Source organism: Atractosteus spatula, chromosome 21 (genome assembly GCF_055471065.1).
Source record: "Atractosteus spatula isolate fAtrSpa1 chromosome 21, fAtrSpa1.hap1, whole genome shotgun sequence".
Taxonomy (NCBI): domain Eukaryota; kingdom Metazoa; phylum Chordata; class Actinopteri; order Semionotiformes; family Lepisosteidae; genus Atractosteus; species Atractosteus spatula.
In genome coordinates this window covers 11,178,936-11,195,119 of record NC_142726.1, presented here as the reverse complement: position 1 = coordinate 11,195,119, position 16,184 = coordinate 11,178,936, and the positions used below count along the sequence as shown (strand labels likewise).

Below are 16,184 nucleotides of genomic sequence, written 5' to 3'. Positions count from 1 at the left end.
GTCTTCTTGTGCGGAGATTGAATGTTGTGTCCATGCTGTTCAGTATGTTGAATTTAATGTTTCCTGGGTTCTCCAGTTAAAGGTCCAAAGGCATGCTCTCCAGGAGAATTGTCATTTCTAAATTGTCCCACTGTAAGTGTGTGTGTATACCCTGGGATAGACTAGAAAGCTTTAAAAAGTCAAATGTGCTATGAAACTCTTTGAATGAGGAGTAAAATTAAGAGCCTGCTCTTCTCTGCCTTTTCTGTGAGTGCACCTCTTCACTCACAGGACTGATAGCTGACTGCTTTTAAACTCAGAATGGGTGCTAGTTTCATCAAGTAAGTCTCTACTTTAAACTTTTTGGATTGGGATTTTTTTAGATTCAAATAGAATGCAATATCAAAGACTTTGTTATGATGTTTAACGACATCTCAACAGGATCACTGAAAGCAAATCAAGCATGGGGGTGAAATGCACAAATCAACGACTGTACTGAAATACAGCTCACTCTTAAATGACACTCAGTTCCTGAAAATCCCTATATCTCTTAGAACTACTTTTTTACCTCTTTTATAAGTTTATTGAATTTTATTTTAAAAAATGTTATATATTAGAATATATAAGAAATCTTTTAAATGCAGTACTAATCCTCTGTTAAAAAACAAAGATCAGGTTTGCTGATTTCATAATAAAATGTGGTCATCTCTAGCATGTTAATGGCATACGACAAGTCTAAAATAAAATAACAAATAGAGGAAGCTATTAAATAAAATGCCTAATATTTTATGTCAAAACTCCCACTGCAGACAATAATGCTATATACTAACATTTAATTCAAATAGAGTATACCTGAAAGGAAGTAAGTGCATTCCATTAAATGATATTTTTAATTCTCTGTTTTTTGTATTAGGATATAACTTCCTAGAAATTGACACACTTTAAAAGAAACTTTCGAAATGTATGTACAGTACATTTTTATTTATCTACGTATTTGCAAAACATTACAGGAGCAATACCAGCATGTATCCTGATCTGTTCAGATTTCAGAAGCTAAGCAAGGTTGAGTCTAAAACTGTGATGCAATTGACCTGAGATCAGATTTCTATAGAAAACCAGGTTGCTGTTGAAAGTCATGCTGGTGATCAGTAGGTGGCACTCTTTCCTCTGAACCAGAAATTCCAGATGGTTTTATGTGGTGATAAGGACCTTAAACTGAGATCCTGAGTAGTTATTCAAGATCCCATGGCACTGTTCAGTGGCACTGTAGAGTAGAGGTATTATCATGGGCTTTCAAAAATCCTGCCTATCTATCTCTTGTCCATCTGAATTTCTTACTGCTCAACCTGATCTGCTGTGTACACGCTGCTGGTCATGGGATTTACCCATGTGTATGCTGCATTTCAGTGGTAGATGAAGTGGGACCCCTCCTACAGTAGATGTGAAGTGCTTTGCGATAAAAAACTCTATACAAATGTGAAGTTATTAATGGACACTGGGAGAAGTTGGGTGTGGATAGGTGCATCCATGACATTTCAAAAATAAAAGACACATTCAAAATCTTCTATCAAGAATACCGGATTATTAATGCAGCTATGTATTACCTACTGCTGATGTTTAATAGTCTGCACAGTCTTATAAAAAAACAGTTACTCATTAGAGCATGATTTAACAACTTACCAGGTTTAAAATAGTTAAATATTCAATCAACAATTTATCAACAAATATACGGAAAAACAGAATGTTATATTCCCTAATCTACATTTAATAAACTTACAAAGACAGACTGTCAGGTAAGTTAGGATATTTTTTATTCAAAACAAAACACCGCACTTAAAAAAAAAATTTCCATAACGTCTAATGGGCTGCTTTTAATGTAGTTCAAGCAAGTATCCGAAGGAAGTGACTTCGACATATAGATTAATAATGGCAGTAGCCTTATTTACATTATCATTACACATGGCTATTAAGTTCTTCATTAAATTATCCAACACAAAAATCATCAATTAAAAGCCAAGCAACGACATGAGACAAAACGTTTTCTTTCCTTTTAGAGAAGAAAATTATAAACCCATACAAATAAATTAAAATGATTATAATTCCACTGCCATTGATTTCAAAACGATGCTTTCAAATTCGAAAGCCAGTCTGATCAATCAGGATTTGCGAACAGTGCAGTTTGTGGTTCTGGCTAGAGATTAGGCTGGTTCAGCACATGAGAATTCATTCATGTGAGTGAAAAAAAAGAAATAAATAGGCAGAGGTATTGATCTCCTTGAGAGATTTCTCCTTTTCAAAAGTCAATAGACATTGATCGCTGTACTGCATCATTATTTCTGCTGCCTCGGACATAGATTTCACAGGGAATCTCTTCCATCACCCTGTCTTCTATGACTTGTTCAGCACAGTCGTGAGTCTGTTTGTAGCCATAGCAGCTTTTCTTGAAGGTGCTGTTGAAGGTCTTCATGGGTTGGGGTTGGGAGAAGTCATTGCGGTAAGGGAGCTCCATGGAGCTGAGATTGGTACGACTCTGCTTGATGCTGGAGGGCTGGGATCCACAGTGGTGATCGTGGATGCATCGTGAGGCAGTGGAAGACCTCCTCATCTTGTGGTAGTTCTCGAGCTCCTCAGACAGATCGGCCAGATCAGAGGAGATCTCTTTGTCCCTCAGGGAAAAGAGTTCGTAATGAGGTGGGTCGAACACCTCTTGGAATCCCGCCTTGTTGAACATTGGCTTCCGAGCGACCACCTTCTTGCGAGGCTGCTTCAGCTGAACCAAGATGGAAACGATCAGCAGCACCAGGACAATACCAGATGACACACCGATGATGGTGCCGTGGGTTTTTGTGATCTGGTGAAACAGGCTGCTGGACTTTTTCTCTAGAAAAAAAACGTCAAGATCATATCATTTGAATCATGATATTATTATGAACGAAATGAGGGTTGCCAAAAGCAATGCTTCAACAAATGGCTTCCTCATTGGGAAATAAATAAAATAAATAAATACAATACGTCTCTGACTCGCTTGACTAAAATTGCTGTTGTATCTGTGATCCAAAGAGACTGTGTATTATAACTCACATAATCTTAATGGCTGTTTTGGAATGCTAATACTAGAGTGTTTTACAGTGTTTTACAGTGGCCAATGCTGTCACATTGTGTTTTGGGAGTGTATAACAGTTTTACTAGAAAACTAACCCTTGCAGTAGTTTTCATCCCAGGGATAAACACAGTTTTGAATTCCATTGCAAACTAGAGAATTATTGATGCACATGTTGCTGTGGCAGAAAAACATATTGCTGGAACAAGGAGCTGAAAGAGAGCACAAAGACATAAAAATTAGCACTGGCTCAAAAGCGTTTTTTGGCACCTCATTTTTTTTCACACAGCCAGCAGATGTTCACGGTCGATTTATAAAAAGGTAAATAATACCAAAATTGAGTGTAGTGCAGTGCAGTGTGTCGGCAGCAACATTCTGGTTAGCTGCAAACTAGGATACATGGATGACAAGGTTCAAAGGTTGTCAAACAACCTTCTTAGAATGAAGGTCATGAGACTGGATAGAGGAAGATAATTGAATGTGGCTGAAGTCAGGAAATAAAATGAATTTTAGAAATCTGAACTAAGGCCTCAACAGACATTTTCATGCATCACAGAATTCCTTATAAGTGGAAGATCTAACCTACATGCTACCCATCAGATCCTAACTACACATGGCTGAGCAGGACATCAGTCCATCATGTAGATTGTATTAAGGTGCAGACTGACAACACTTCCTGCACTGAAGTCCTAAACTGTTCTGACAGTTGAATGAAGGCTCACAATGTAGCTTCTGAACCTGCTTAACACCAGGCTACGACATGTTGATTGCAGCTCCTAGATTTTACACTCTTTCCAGACACATATTGAACTTTATTAATCTTTAGAACATTTGGAAGTATCTCATTGTCTTTTTGGCTAAATAGAAATGATTTCCAATGGGTATTTTAAGATGACATATTTTACAAATGTCTAATAAAGTGAATTTAAAAAAAAAAGAAAAAAATGTTATATTATTTTAGGGAGAAAAAACAGCAAAAATGACCAGAAAGGCAAAAACAGATAGAAATGTCCAAGAAAAGCAAAGAAAGTGCAAGCATTATTTATTATCTTGTAATAATTGAAGGATGAATTTGGAAATTCATAATAATAATAACCCATAAATCAGAAAGGTAAAAAATCAATACGCACAATATCTTCCAACATATAAAGTATATTGATCTATTCTTTAGGCCTTAACATGGTTAAAGTGACAATGGATAAGACAGAACAAATTATTTTTTCACTGTGTAAAGGCAGGTTTTCAATATCAAATATGAAGACAAAAGAGTCTGGAGATTTTAACTAAATAAATTACCACAGCAGACACCTACTTTTTCAAGGCAACACTAAACCATTATTTTGTGAGCAAAGACTGACCATGAACACTTTGCAGTTTAAAGATGCCCTGTCTGAAGATGTTATTATCAAGGAAATTAAGGCAAGCAAGGATACGGATTGTGGATAGGCAGGTACTTCAAATTAAGCAATGGGAAGACAGCAGTGCAGCAAGAGGCCCTGTTCTATGAGTGTGAGAATGGCCTTCATTTTACCATGTAGCCTGCTTTCTTGTATCTTTATAGACTAATACATTTTACTCATTACTCAGAATAAAGTACCATTGTGAAATAACTTTCAGTATTCTATGGGTAGAAGAATACTGAAGGACAGTGATTATTTTTTCAAGTCAGTCCATTTGTGGCAATGGCTATATATTTTTTGGATTGCTCTGTACCTGGTTCCTTGAAAATACTATATAATGTTGTACAATGTTGTCTCACATAATTGTTGTTTCTATTACATCTTTATGACAGTTCTTAATATTCCTTTCCTTTCATACTGCAGTTCTTTGAGCCAGTGGGATACTTCAAGACCACACGTTTTATTTTGTATTCTGTAACAAGGTATTTAAACCAAACACCACAGATTAAATATCTGTGAGTAGAGTTTATACAAAAACTGTTAGCTTATATCTTGAAAAAGTCTAATTATGAATACAGTATAAATATACATATAAATATATTGTAATGCTTCGGGGTTCACGTGGGTATGCGCCCTCGCCGCTGCCACATCAGGTCGGCCCCCCACCGTCAGGGACTCGAACCTGGGTCTCCGGCGTCACTCAACAGGGACCCATCCTCTTGAGCCAAAGGGAAATCTCCCGGCAGCCCGGCGGCTGGGGTCCCTGCTATTCACAGGGAAGGGCGGTGACGTCACCGCTCTGGTAAGCCAGCTCTTGCAAGCAATGGAGGCCGTATGTGTTACACTATATTAAATTGATTTACCATATAAAACCCTTTAGTAGGTGCTTTGTGCTATAGGTGGACTATTCCCAAATAACCTACAATGAGCCAGCAGGAAGGAGAAAGTTTTTTATTTAATTTAACCTCTCCCTTAAGTCAAATGATTCATGTTCAGTTCTTGTAATGATATATTTAAATCGATTCTGAGTATTACTGGAAGCCTTTAGAATCAGTCGCATATATTTCTACCTGTATATACTGTATTTCATCAGTGATATTCCTATTAAATGTTACATGGGGTACCAGGAGACCTAAAATTAGTTTCCTGTCTTCAACAAGTAGCTCCACAGCTTTCATTAGAAACCTCATGTTATTAGGAAAAAGGTATTATTCACCAACACCCATAATGAGCACTTGTTATCATTTTACTCTGTAATTAAAGTCAGGGAGAGAAATAATTGGCTTTTCAATGCCAGGCGCATGTAAGCAACTGCTGTAATTAACTTTTTATTTTCTAATGAGAAGTGGATGGTAGTATAACATCAGGGATTCCAAGTCCAATGAAATAAAAATAAATCCAAACAAAACAAGGAAAAAAATTAATATATTGCCTTGTCTTCTAGGCCTTTTGTTATGCGGCAGTATTAACCTGTATATAAATACACCATCAGGGTGTCCTTGGCAGCTAGCAGAGCTACAAATTAACATTTTAATCATAAATCCTAAAATTACATTACAAATCCCATAAAGGTATTGACTCAACCAACGAAACAGAATGAAGTATGAAGGCTAAAGAACACATCATCATATTTCAGTCTGAAAGAAAAGAAGAAGGAGGCTACAGATTCCAATATTTGTAATTTACAGCCAGCACGCTGAATTCCAATTGCTATTTTTTTTATTTTATTGGGTTCAGCTCTCCCCAGTGTATGCAACCCAGTTCCCAAAGATATGCAGCATGTGATTAAGATTTCAATCTTAGGAGCTATTTCAAATAAAACTGTCCTACTTTCTTCAATACTGCATAGGAAAAGCATGTATTAACCCTTAATGATAGTGCACATCTGTTTCCATTGAACCTTCGTGGTTTCATCCATCTTTACGTCATCAATCTTAATTGAACATTGTTCATTTTTCTCACCAAATGAATCGGTAGTGTAGACGTTTCTAGAAAAAACGGGTGTTGTGCTGTCAAAGACAAAAAGGATGGAAAACATGGAAGATGACTGCTGCTTACGGTCGATGAAGGAAGTGAAGAGCATTCGGAAGCGGCTGAGGCGACTGGTCTCATCGGCCCACATGCGCACCACCCCGACCCCCGTCTCCAGCATGATGTCGTTGGCAACCGTGCTGCAGAACTTGGCCTTCAGGTTTTCTATGGCACTGCTTCCATCGTAAACAGCCACAAAATTCTTCTTGCACTCATTGGAGTTCTCCATTTGGTAATCAAGAAACCTCAGGTAAATCTGTGAGGGTTATGACATGACTTTAAATGGCTGCTCTGGAATGACACACTGCCATCGCATCAGATTCAAGTCAAGAACTCTACTGCTAACTGTGGCATTTAAAACAGGCTAAATGATGATTATATTTTTAGGGTACAAACACAAGTATGTAAGTCTGAAAGGGTGGTATGAAACGAGAGCAGTTTCATCATTTAGATGGAACTGAAATCCCTGAGCACTGCACAATTGCGAGATTCAGAACATCAGAACAGCACAGTTTGGAGAGAACCTTTTGCCAAAATAATTATTTTAAAAAACACACAATGGAAGAAGAAAGAAAATAAAGCACAGTACTTAATTTGAGACTACAGTGTCCATTATTTGATTGATTAAGGTTGGCTATCATTTCACTTCTGTCGTAAATCTTAATAGGTTCCTACAGCTGCTTACTTATTGTAACAATTTAACATTCATTGGAAATGTATTTCTCCTCCCCTGCTGAACTGGTGAGTTACAAATCTAAACATTCCTGTTGTGTTGGTAGCCAAAGCTTTCTCGTTGAAACAACCTAAAGATATACAGAAGTAAATGTTTAATGCTATTTAAGAAATTAAGTTTCCTCTGAGCCAAAACCATGCAAAATAAAAAATAAAGCAAACGATAACATTTTCATATGTCCCTTAGATAGGATTACTGAAATCCAAAACTGAACCTGCTACTACATTTCAAATGCATTTTGCAGTAACATACAAAAATATCTCCTTGGTGAAGACCGAGTGTACTCTTTATAACCTTTGGCTCCATACACACCTTTGATTTTGGGGGGGCTCGTACTGTCCAAATGCAGTCAACAGCTTGGCCTGGCTTTATTTTCTCATCCTGCTCAACTTGACTGGAGCGAATGAGTCCATCAGCGCCAGTGAGCTCGAACTGGCAATCTGGAGAAACAGACAGCCTGTAGCCAGTGCCAGAACAAAGAATGGCTTAAAGTTTAATGACAGAAAGTACTAAAATATTGAAGACCCAACCTGGAATTGGATTTAAGATTCCTCCCACATAATGGAAATCTGGATCTACAGTGAAAGAAGGAGAGAAAAAGTTGTTAATATAGAAAAAAGAAATAAACACAAAGCAAAGCCACTGTGATTTTTGTGTTAGCAGCACAAGTACAGTAGATAGGGTGTCCTGAACTTGAACAGGTTTGCATATTCAGTACTGTGAAAAAAAATCATGAGGGACCTCAAACATGCATGCTGGCAGTTTAAATAAAATACATTATATTTTATATAAATGCAAGATCAGAATGGCAAAAATCAATCCATATAAGTGTCTCTTAAGGTCTATGCATCTATGTATTTTGTGTACCTCATCTTAAAAAGTCTTCTGTCATTGGTACAATACTTAAAGACACACTGGATAAAACTGATGAAAAAAATCTGAAACCACAAGAAACATCATCATTAAGAAAAAGTAAACCAAACTATATTTCAAGGAGAATTTCTTTCACAGTTATCTCAGAAAATCTTCAATAATATTGGTATTAGAAGCACGCTAAGATCCATTGGTGTTTACTTCCGTTAAGGTATTCGCATAGCTGCAGTCTGTGACACCACCGGTCTCAAAGCCTTACAGCTGAGGTAAAAATATTACACTGCTCAAAACAAGGAAAATGGTGAAGACTCCAGCCCTGAAGATGACCTTGTACCTGGTATAAATGCATATTTGATCCGAAAGCCCAGGCCTTCCAACTCCTCGTCGGTAGTGAATTTTATCCACATGAACCTGCCTGTTGACGTAATCACACCAGGACTTTTGGAGCCACAGTATCGGTCAATGAGGGGAGAGAAACCAAAAGGACCATCCCGAACTTCCAGATGGTCAAAGCGGCACTCAAAAGAAGGCTCAATATAATAGGGTTCATCAAAGGTCAACTCGATTCTTTGACGTGGATCAGCTGCCCAACGGAACAAAAAACAAAACAAAACAATGATATAAAAATTGGTGTTCATCAGTGTCACACCTCAGTAATCTTCTACCTTAAAATCCAAAGGACTTGGAGTCCCGCTGAGCTCGTTTCTGGACATGCATACAACGATATCCTTCATAGTTGGATTCTTGTAAAATTTAAATGATTTTAATTCAATTGAATCCAAATGTGTCAATCCATCTTATTCTATATTATACTTACAGTTCTCAGTCTTTTTATTGATGCAACATTTTAATTTTTTTCTCCTCCACAGAGTTTAAATAGCATGAGGCAGGTTGAGGCGACAAGGACATATTAGTACCAGATATTATAAGCAGCAAGATCTATTAGTCATTAAAAATACAGCTTCTTCAAAATCAAAGAAAATGTAGAAAGAAAGACAATATCATGGCGATCTCCTTGTTAAGACAAATGGATTACATGGATTTAGGAAATGCCTCACAAGCATCAAGCCCAGAGAATATTTTAATGAGAGGCCAAGACAGGAGCAAAGGTCAGATCTGGCCTTCAGCTTTGAACTTCGAAAAGCATTCAGCTGTTTCCTTTCTACAGAACTGGTGAAAGAAAAAAAAAACTATCCTTTCCTTAACATTACTGTCCTTGTTAAGTTGTGAAAATCATTGCAAAGCAAATTCATAAAAATTGGAAAAGTGTTTCCTTGGCAAGAGGGTTGATTAGTTTATTCAAATAGCTCACGGACATTACAAAAATAAAAAAATGAAAGCAAGAGTCTTGATGAAGTCATACTCTTTTTCTTCTGCAGGGGAAACTAAATGTAGTCTTTTCCCTGCTATACCTGAGGTAAACATGCTGAAGACAGTATGGTCTGACCAACTGATGGATATGCCTGACAGAAACATCTGCAGATCTGCTACAACCAGACAGCATTATAAACTACAAAACAAAGAGCATGATTGCCATGTTCAATCATCAATGCTGTCGTTGCATGTCAGAATTTTCTCAGTTTTACATATGATAGTTCTCATCTGAACTGACAACTATTGAGTGAGGAGAATTCTCAAAGATGTATGATCCGCCTTTAATAGCATAACCCATGGATCACACTGCATGAGACAACCTAAGACCCTTTATATTAAATCATCTTATTTATTGAATGAATCTTATTTACAGTACAGTGAATGATGAATCATGCGAATGGCACTGAGGCTAGTATTATGTTACTGTTGTCCCTTCCTGTGGCAAATCTATTAAGTGGCGAAATAAATATTCTGAATGCTGCATTTGCATTTCTATATAGCTTGTGTTACATGTGGTGCTCTGGATAGTATGCCTAACAAAGTAAGGGTAAGAGAAAGCAATAAACATCTTTATGTTAAAAACTAGGTCTTCCCGGACACTTGTGAAACAAATTTAGGACTTAAAAAAGTTAAAGACTCTAAGCCTGACTTATAGAATTTGGCAGAACAATAGCTATCTGACATACCTTCCAAAATGTAAACACATTCCTTGTTCGGTGGGTAGGTGCTAGGGTAGTTAGGAGAGGTAAAGAATCCTCCATTGTGATTTCGAATCCATAGTCCACACTGAGCTGAAGTCTTAGGCTTCGCACCGACATTTTGGACCTCTGAAGAAGTCAGAATAAAAAAAAATACTTGAATGCATAAATATATTATATACTGTATATGCAAATAACATGGTAAATATAAGCTTGGAATAATGTTGCTTCACATATCACATACTGTGCTTATTCAATAAAGTTTCCTTTAGAATGAAAGCTGTGTACATGCCATAAGCCTTAAAGACAAGCAATGAAAATATTGCCCACGTGAGATTCTGAAAACATATTCATCATTAGACACATGCTGTACTGTATTAATGTAACAAGTTTCTACACCAGCAAAAAGAGGGAAAATAATAAAAAAAAATGTGATTAAAAGTATTTGTGTAGATGTTTCATGGTTGTAAATGACTTTTTAATTGTACATGCTTGCAGACAGATATACTGTAATCTCATATTGTCTGATATGCACAAGCATTGGATTCTACAGTGATTTATTCAGGCACCCTTCTGAAACACCACCTCCCTCCAAAATGTGCAAAATAAATGCAGTACCAAATAAATTCTAACAAAACAAGTAATGTTAATAACAAAAAGAAAACTACCTTTTGTTTTCTGTGCCAAAGCAAATCCTTCTTCAATCAGAACGAGTAGAACCAAGGCTGTCACAAATGATAAGAAAAAGATTTACATATTTTACCTTCACAAATTTAGTTTGCTGTTGTTAAATACATGGACTGTATTCATATGAAAAAAAATCACTAGTCATACTACAGAAGATTCCACAGTGTTACTGGAAAACATTCTCCTGAATAGCAATGGCCACTTTCTGTATGTACAAGTTTAAAAGATATGGCCATTGTCCGTTCTATAATATATTAATGAAAAATCACCATAAGGTAGTAAGGTAAAATCTGTATTCAAACTGTCTTTTAAAAATGTTTCAGCTAATACAAACAATTCAATATTTTGAAATTGTGTACTGAATTATATAAACTGTGTAATTTTCCAGCTGCTTTTCCTTTATCACGAGAACAGCAGACTCCCTCCAGTAAAAAAGGTGGAACCTCTACCAAAATAAACACTTTGAATCTTCTAAGGACTTCAACTTGGAAAACTGGACTTTTTCCCTTACAAAATATGATTTCAATTAAATTTCTTACAATGAAAAGCTTAATAAATAAAGGCGCAAACAAATTTACCTTGGCGTGCTATGTTTGAACCAAAGTAAAATGAAACGAAGCACTATTAAATAATGGTAGATAAGGATGGAGAGATAATGCTAGCATCATTCAGATCACGGCAAATCATAGTAAAGTACAGAACCAGTGGAAAAATGGAGAACGCGATTAAACCCTCATAAGGGCTTGTATGTAAATCCGAAGGCATTCACTGACTGTGACAAATAATTAACACATTTTGGTCATTTCTGAAATTCCCTTTTTCAGGTAACATTGCTAACCTTTGAGAACCTAATAATTATCTATACTTTTAGTACTAGTAATATTCGCAATACAATACAAAACTGTAATATCTTGTGCGACAAAAGCAATCAACTGAATGAAAAAAGGCAAACTTCATTATGTTCGCGACAACAGATAACTCTGAAAAAATGTTTCTATGTTAACTTTATCTTCCATTTGAAAAATAAAGAATGCAAACGTTTTAAGAAATGTTTCTAGACCTCCAAACAGAAGAACTATGCGATATATTTTCACTTGGCTACTTCAATTTCGGCTTACACGTTCGAAGTGTAATAACGGGGCACGTCGGGCAGCAGGTGGCAGCACAATCTGAAATTGAAAACTGAACATCCTCAGCCTTTTAACAAGGAAAATATGCTGAAGGAATGAAACTGCTCTTGGATTTTCCCGGTTATCAAGGAGCAGCAATGCATCTAATCCATTCACTTGATAAAGATGACACTGGAACAGATAAGATTAATCTTGTAGGCTTGTAGTAGTCCAATTACAACCGGGCAGGAGAAATACAGCATCACTATTAACACCATGCTAACTCTAATTTCAATTTTTAACACAGTTTTTATCCAATAACCCAACTCATCCAAAAGGGCTTTATATAGACAGTATTGTTTACATCACTCAACTCAAAACAGAGTGAGATTACGTGAATATGACAAAACGCAAATACACCAAACATTATTGAAGGAAATGAGTACGAGATTTTAATATGCAACTGTTCTATAGAAGATAAATATTAAAATTTACCTTCATTCAGAAATTGTAAGAAATACGTGAAGGGATGTTAGAATATGGAATAACTATGGTAGTTGGGTAGTCAATAACTACCAAAGGAGCTATAACCTTTCTTACGTTATTATGTAAAATTCTGTTGTAAAAAGGTTCTGGGGGGGGGGTCTCTCTGCAAATGCACTACTATGTCTGCAGCCGTTCTGCATCAATATTGTATCCACTACACTTAGGAGACAGTTTAAGATAGAATTATGATTTTAGATAATAATTTATGGGTCCAATTAACTACGCTGAATATTAGAATGAGCACGACTGACAGTATGCGCTGAAAATAATTAATCTAATACTTGTCTAAAAGCATGATATATGTACATACGCTGTCACTACACTACTAATACCATTATGTACAGGTGTTGATTAAGCCCCTGTTCACTTTATTAGTAAAAGTAGAATATCTTTTTGAGATAAAAAAATACCTATAGAGACATTACAGTTTTGGTTTTCGTATTAGGAAACATCTAACGTTTCTAAGGAAAGTAGCACAACATATTGTATTTTCTTTGAGTTAGAAAAAAATTAAAAATGATGGCGTCATTCTTTCCGAGCTTCTAAAACAAGAAACGTCTTTAATTAAAAAGGATTAAAACGTTATTTGCACAATTCATACAGTAAGTATATCTTCATATTTTTCCCCAGAAATGTACTGATTGCTGAAAATCGACATATTAAAGACATCATATTAAGTATCATTATGTCATAGACTAAATTTTCTGGTATTTGGGGATACCAAACTCATTTTCTTCTCTGCGGTGTTAATGTTCATGCAATAAATCATTCGGTTGCAATATGCAACAATATATCAGCTTGAAGAACTGCATCAGCACTTTTGTCAAAGAACGCATTTCTTTCAAAACTATTAATAATAGTGTCATTGTGTTCAAATACCCATCAGAATTCATACCTTACACAAGCCTAAAAAGAGTAAACCCGCGACTGTGAATAATAATACCATTGCAACAAATAAAGCATGTGATCTTGCAGACAACGAGGGGAAAAAAACTCAAGTACAAATTTAGAATATTCAAAACATAAATAGCATTGGATGACATGTTACAACTCTTCTTGGTGGAGCAGTAGTAAAATAAAAAGTGAAAGCTTTTCTAATATTAAAAAAGTGAAATATATTTCTGCTTGAAGGGATGCTAATTACTTTTTATTAATTTATTTTAAATAAAAAGCTAGCTTTTTGTAGAAAGCCAACTAGCAAAACACTGTAATCCGTAGATTTAGTGCAGTCAGTTGATCTTTTTTGGATCAATGTCATGATTTACACAGGCCCACATTAGCAACCTTTCCTGAAATAATAATTGCAGAATCCCAACTGTACTCCTTCACTCTGGAGGTTATTCAAAAAAATCTTTATAGTGGTGGTGTGATAGTACTGCTATCAGATAGTCCTTTCAAATGAAGAATGGTATACTATAAAATAGTTTTTATACCACCTTCCCTTTCCGTGTAATGCAACCACCCGCAACGTATTTGAAATGATGAAAGATCTTTAAGCAAAAATAGATAAACATTGAACCCAACACCCATAACGTACAGTACTTGAAAAATAACTTAACATAAAAATGAATAGAAATAGAAGCCAATTTACACAAATTTCGAAAACGTTTACTTGTATTAGAAAACAACAATACAGTTTTAGTCGTGTTAAGTCTGGGCGACGCTTAAGTTCGACCTTATAACTACATTTCTGCCGTAGGTTTAAGGTCAATTATAGAATTGTGATTCCAAATCTGTATCCAACAGAGATTACTTAGAAGTACTGTATTTTTCTAGCGTCACCGAGTAGGTGTGTCTTTTGTTAACAAGGTAACAAATGACCTTTTCATGTTTTTCTGACAGCAGTCAAAATAGCTATCGGTGCTATGCTGATCTTGTCGGTTGCACAAACCAACACTTTTAAATTAGTGGTACAATCTTCAGTTATTTGATGACGGATTTGAGTTTGTGTAAAATTAATTTCAGTGTAGACGCAGGCTTCATCTTAATTTTCGTGATTTTTGACAACTGGAATGTAGTACTGTAGGTAGAAACAATAAATATATCTGACAAACAAGGCGCTCCGGGGCTGGAAGGAGTTGTAAGATGGGGATTCCTTTTCCAGATGTGACACTACAAATCGGGAGCTGTCACTTCAGCACCTTCTATGAATAGCGGCAGGTTTTAAGAAGTGTGAATAATCTATCTACACTTTTTACTTTGCCTTTTTAATCATCTGGATAGGATATATTCTTCCGTAAAACAATACAACCACATAAACCAAAAAGTATGCATATTTCTAATGGCAAAAATGTATTCAGGAGATTAAATATTGAAACGGGCTACGAAACGACCGGTTCTACCTGGAAATTGTTTTACTTGGTTGGTATTGAATAATTTAGATTTCGACGCAGTCTTTTGAAAGTCATGAAATTCTTTAATTTAAAAACTGTATAGTTGAAATTCGAAATGCCACCTTGTGTTTGTCCTGAAGATGGCGATGTTATTCTGAGTTCGAAGAACAAAAAGCGGTTTCTAAGTGCAGGCTAACTTAACCATTTAGTAATTAAAATTATACTTTCAGTTAAATACTATCTCCATCAATTAGTGTAATTCATGTTTTGTTTTGTTAAAACAATAACATTTTGATTTATATTAAACGATACAACACAAAAACAGGCAAAAATGTGTATTTTATCGTACTATTATATACGAAGCGCCTGGTCGTCAATAAACCCTTTGTATTCAACAGAGAACAGAGCCATTGAAATTCTCTGTTCTTTCACCAAACTTACCTCCGTGCATTTCCCCTCTTTGATTAATTCTGTATGTTCTCTTTTTCTTTAGTTTTCGGAGTAGCCTTGCTTTTCCATTTTGTGAAACCAAAGCGTAGAGTCACTCGTACACAATCCAAACTTCTTCAATCGCTTTAATCCCATCGCCCCATGCAAAGAGAGACTAATAGGAATTCCCTCTGGAAACCACCCCAGGAGCTTCAACACCCTCCCAAAATGCGTGGTGCCCAGTCCTTAATCCCATTAAGATAGGTATTGGATATTTCCAAAGGCATTCAATACTCCAGTTGAAAAGAAAGCGAAAAGTCCGTCAAAGACAGAGAGAAGACGGACAAACAATAGCGAGTACGCTTGGTTCTCCCGGCAGAAATGAAATGTTGGAAATAAATGAAGCTCATTTAAGATCTGGGCGCTGTTTGCCTGAATGAGCAGCTTGTACGCATGCACCCCCTCACCGAGTGAACAATCCAACTGCAGGCACACTCCCCCTGTACTATGGGATTGTGCTATGAGGAAAAAAAGGCAAATAAGTAGCAGAGTCTCCACGTCAGTATGTTCTTCTGTGTGGAAGACACTGGTTTTCAGTTCCTGGACTGTTTTGCCTTCACACGTGTGTTGAACGTTTGAGCAGTCTGCCCAAAGTGTACTCATGTACATTTGTCCGGGAAATAATGTTTTATAACGTTGCATATGGTGTTTCATTTATCGCAGCTGAACAGATGCATAAGTAGCTACTGTAGCAAAGCCGTTTTTAAAAAATGAAGTTTAAAGACGCAGACAGAAAAATATACTAACAAGGAAACGTCCCAATTCCCTATTGATTTACGATTCTGCGGTTTGAAAGACATCACTTCTCAAACCATGCCCAGGCAAAACTGCT

At 36.2% G+C, this 16,184-nt stretch overlaps 1 protein-coding gene across 1 annotated transcript; it reads right to left on the bottom strand.

Moving 5' to 3' along the window:
- Nucleotides 1-1,770: 1,770 nt before the first annotated feature.
- neto2a (neuropilin (NRP) and tolloid (TLL)-like 2a) lies at nucleotides 1,771-15,859 on the bottom strand. Its single transcript, XM_088939000.1, has 9 exons — nucleotides 15,305-15,859; nucleotides 10,857-10,913; nucleotides 10,177-10,317; nucleotides 8,451-8,699; nucleotides 7,774-7,818; nucleotides 7,556-7,683; nucleotides 6,538-6,766; nucleotides 3,178-3,291; nucleotides 1,771-2,859 (listed from the first exon to the last, which is right to left on the bottom strand). Exons 1-9 carry the CDS (start codon nucleotides 15,312-15,314, stop codon nucleotides 2,273-2,275), a joined length of 1,560 nt encoding a protein of 519 aa, XP_088795126.1. The 5' UTR covers nucleotides 15,315-15,859; the 3' UTR covers nucleotides 1,771-2,272.
- Nucleotides 15,860-16,184: the final 325 nt, after the last annotated feature.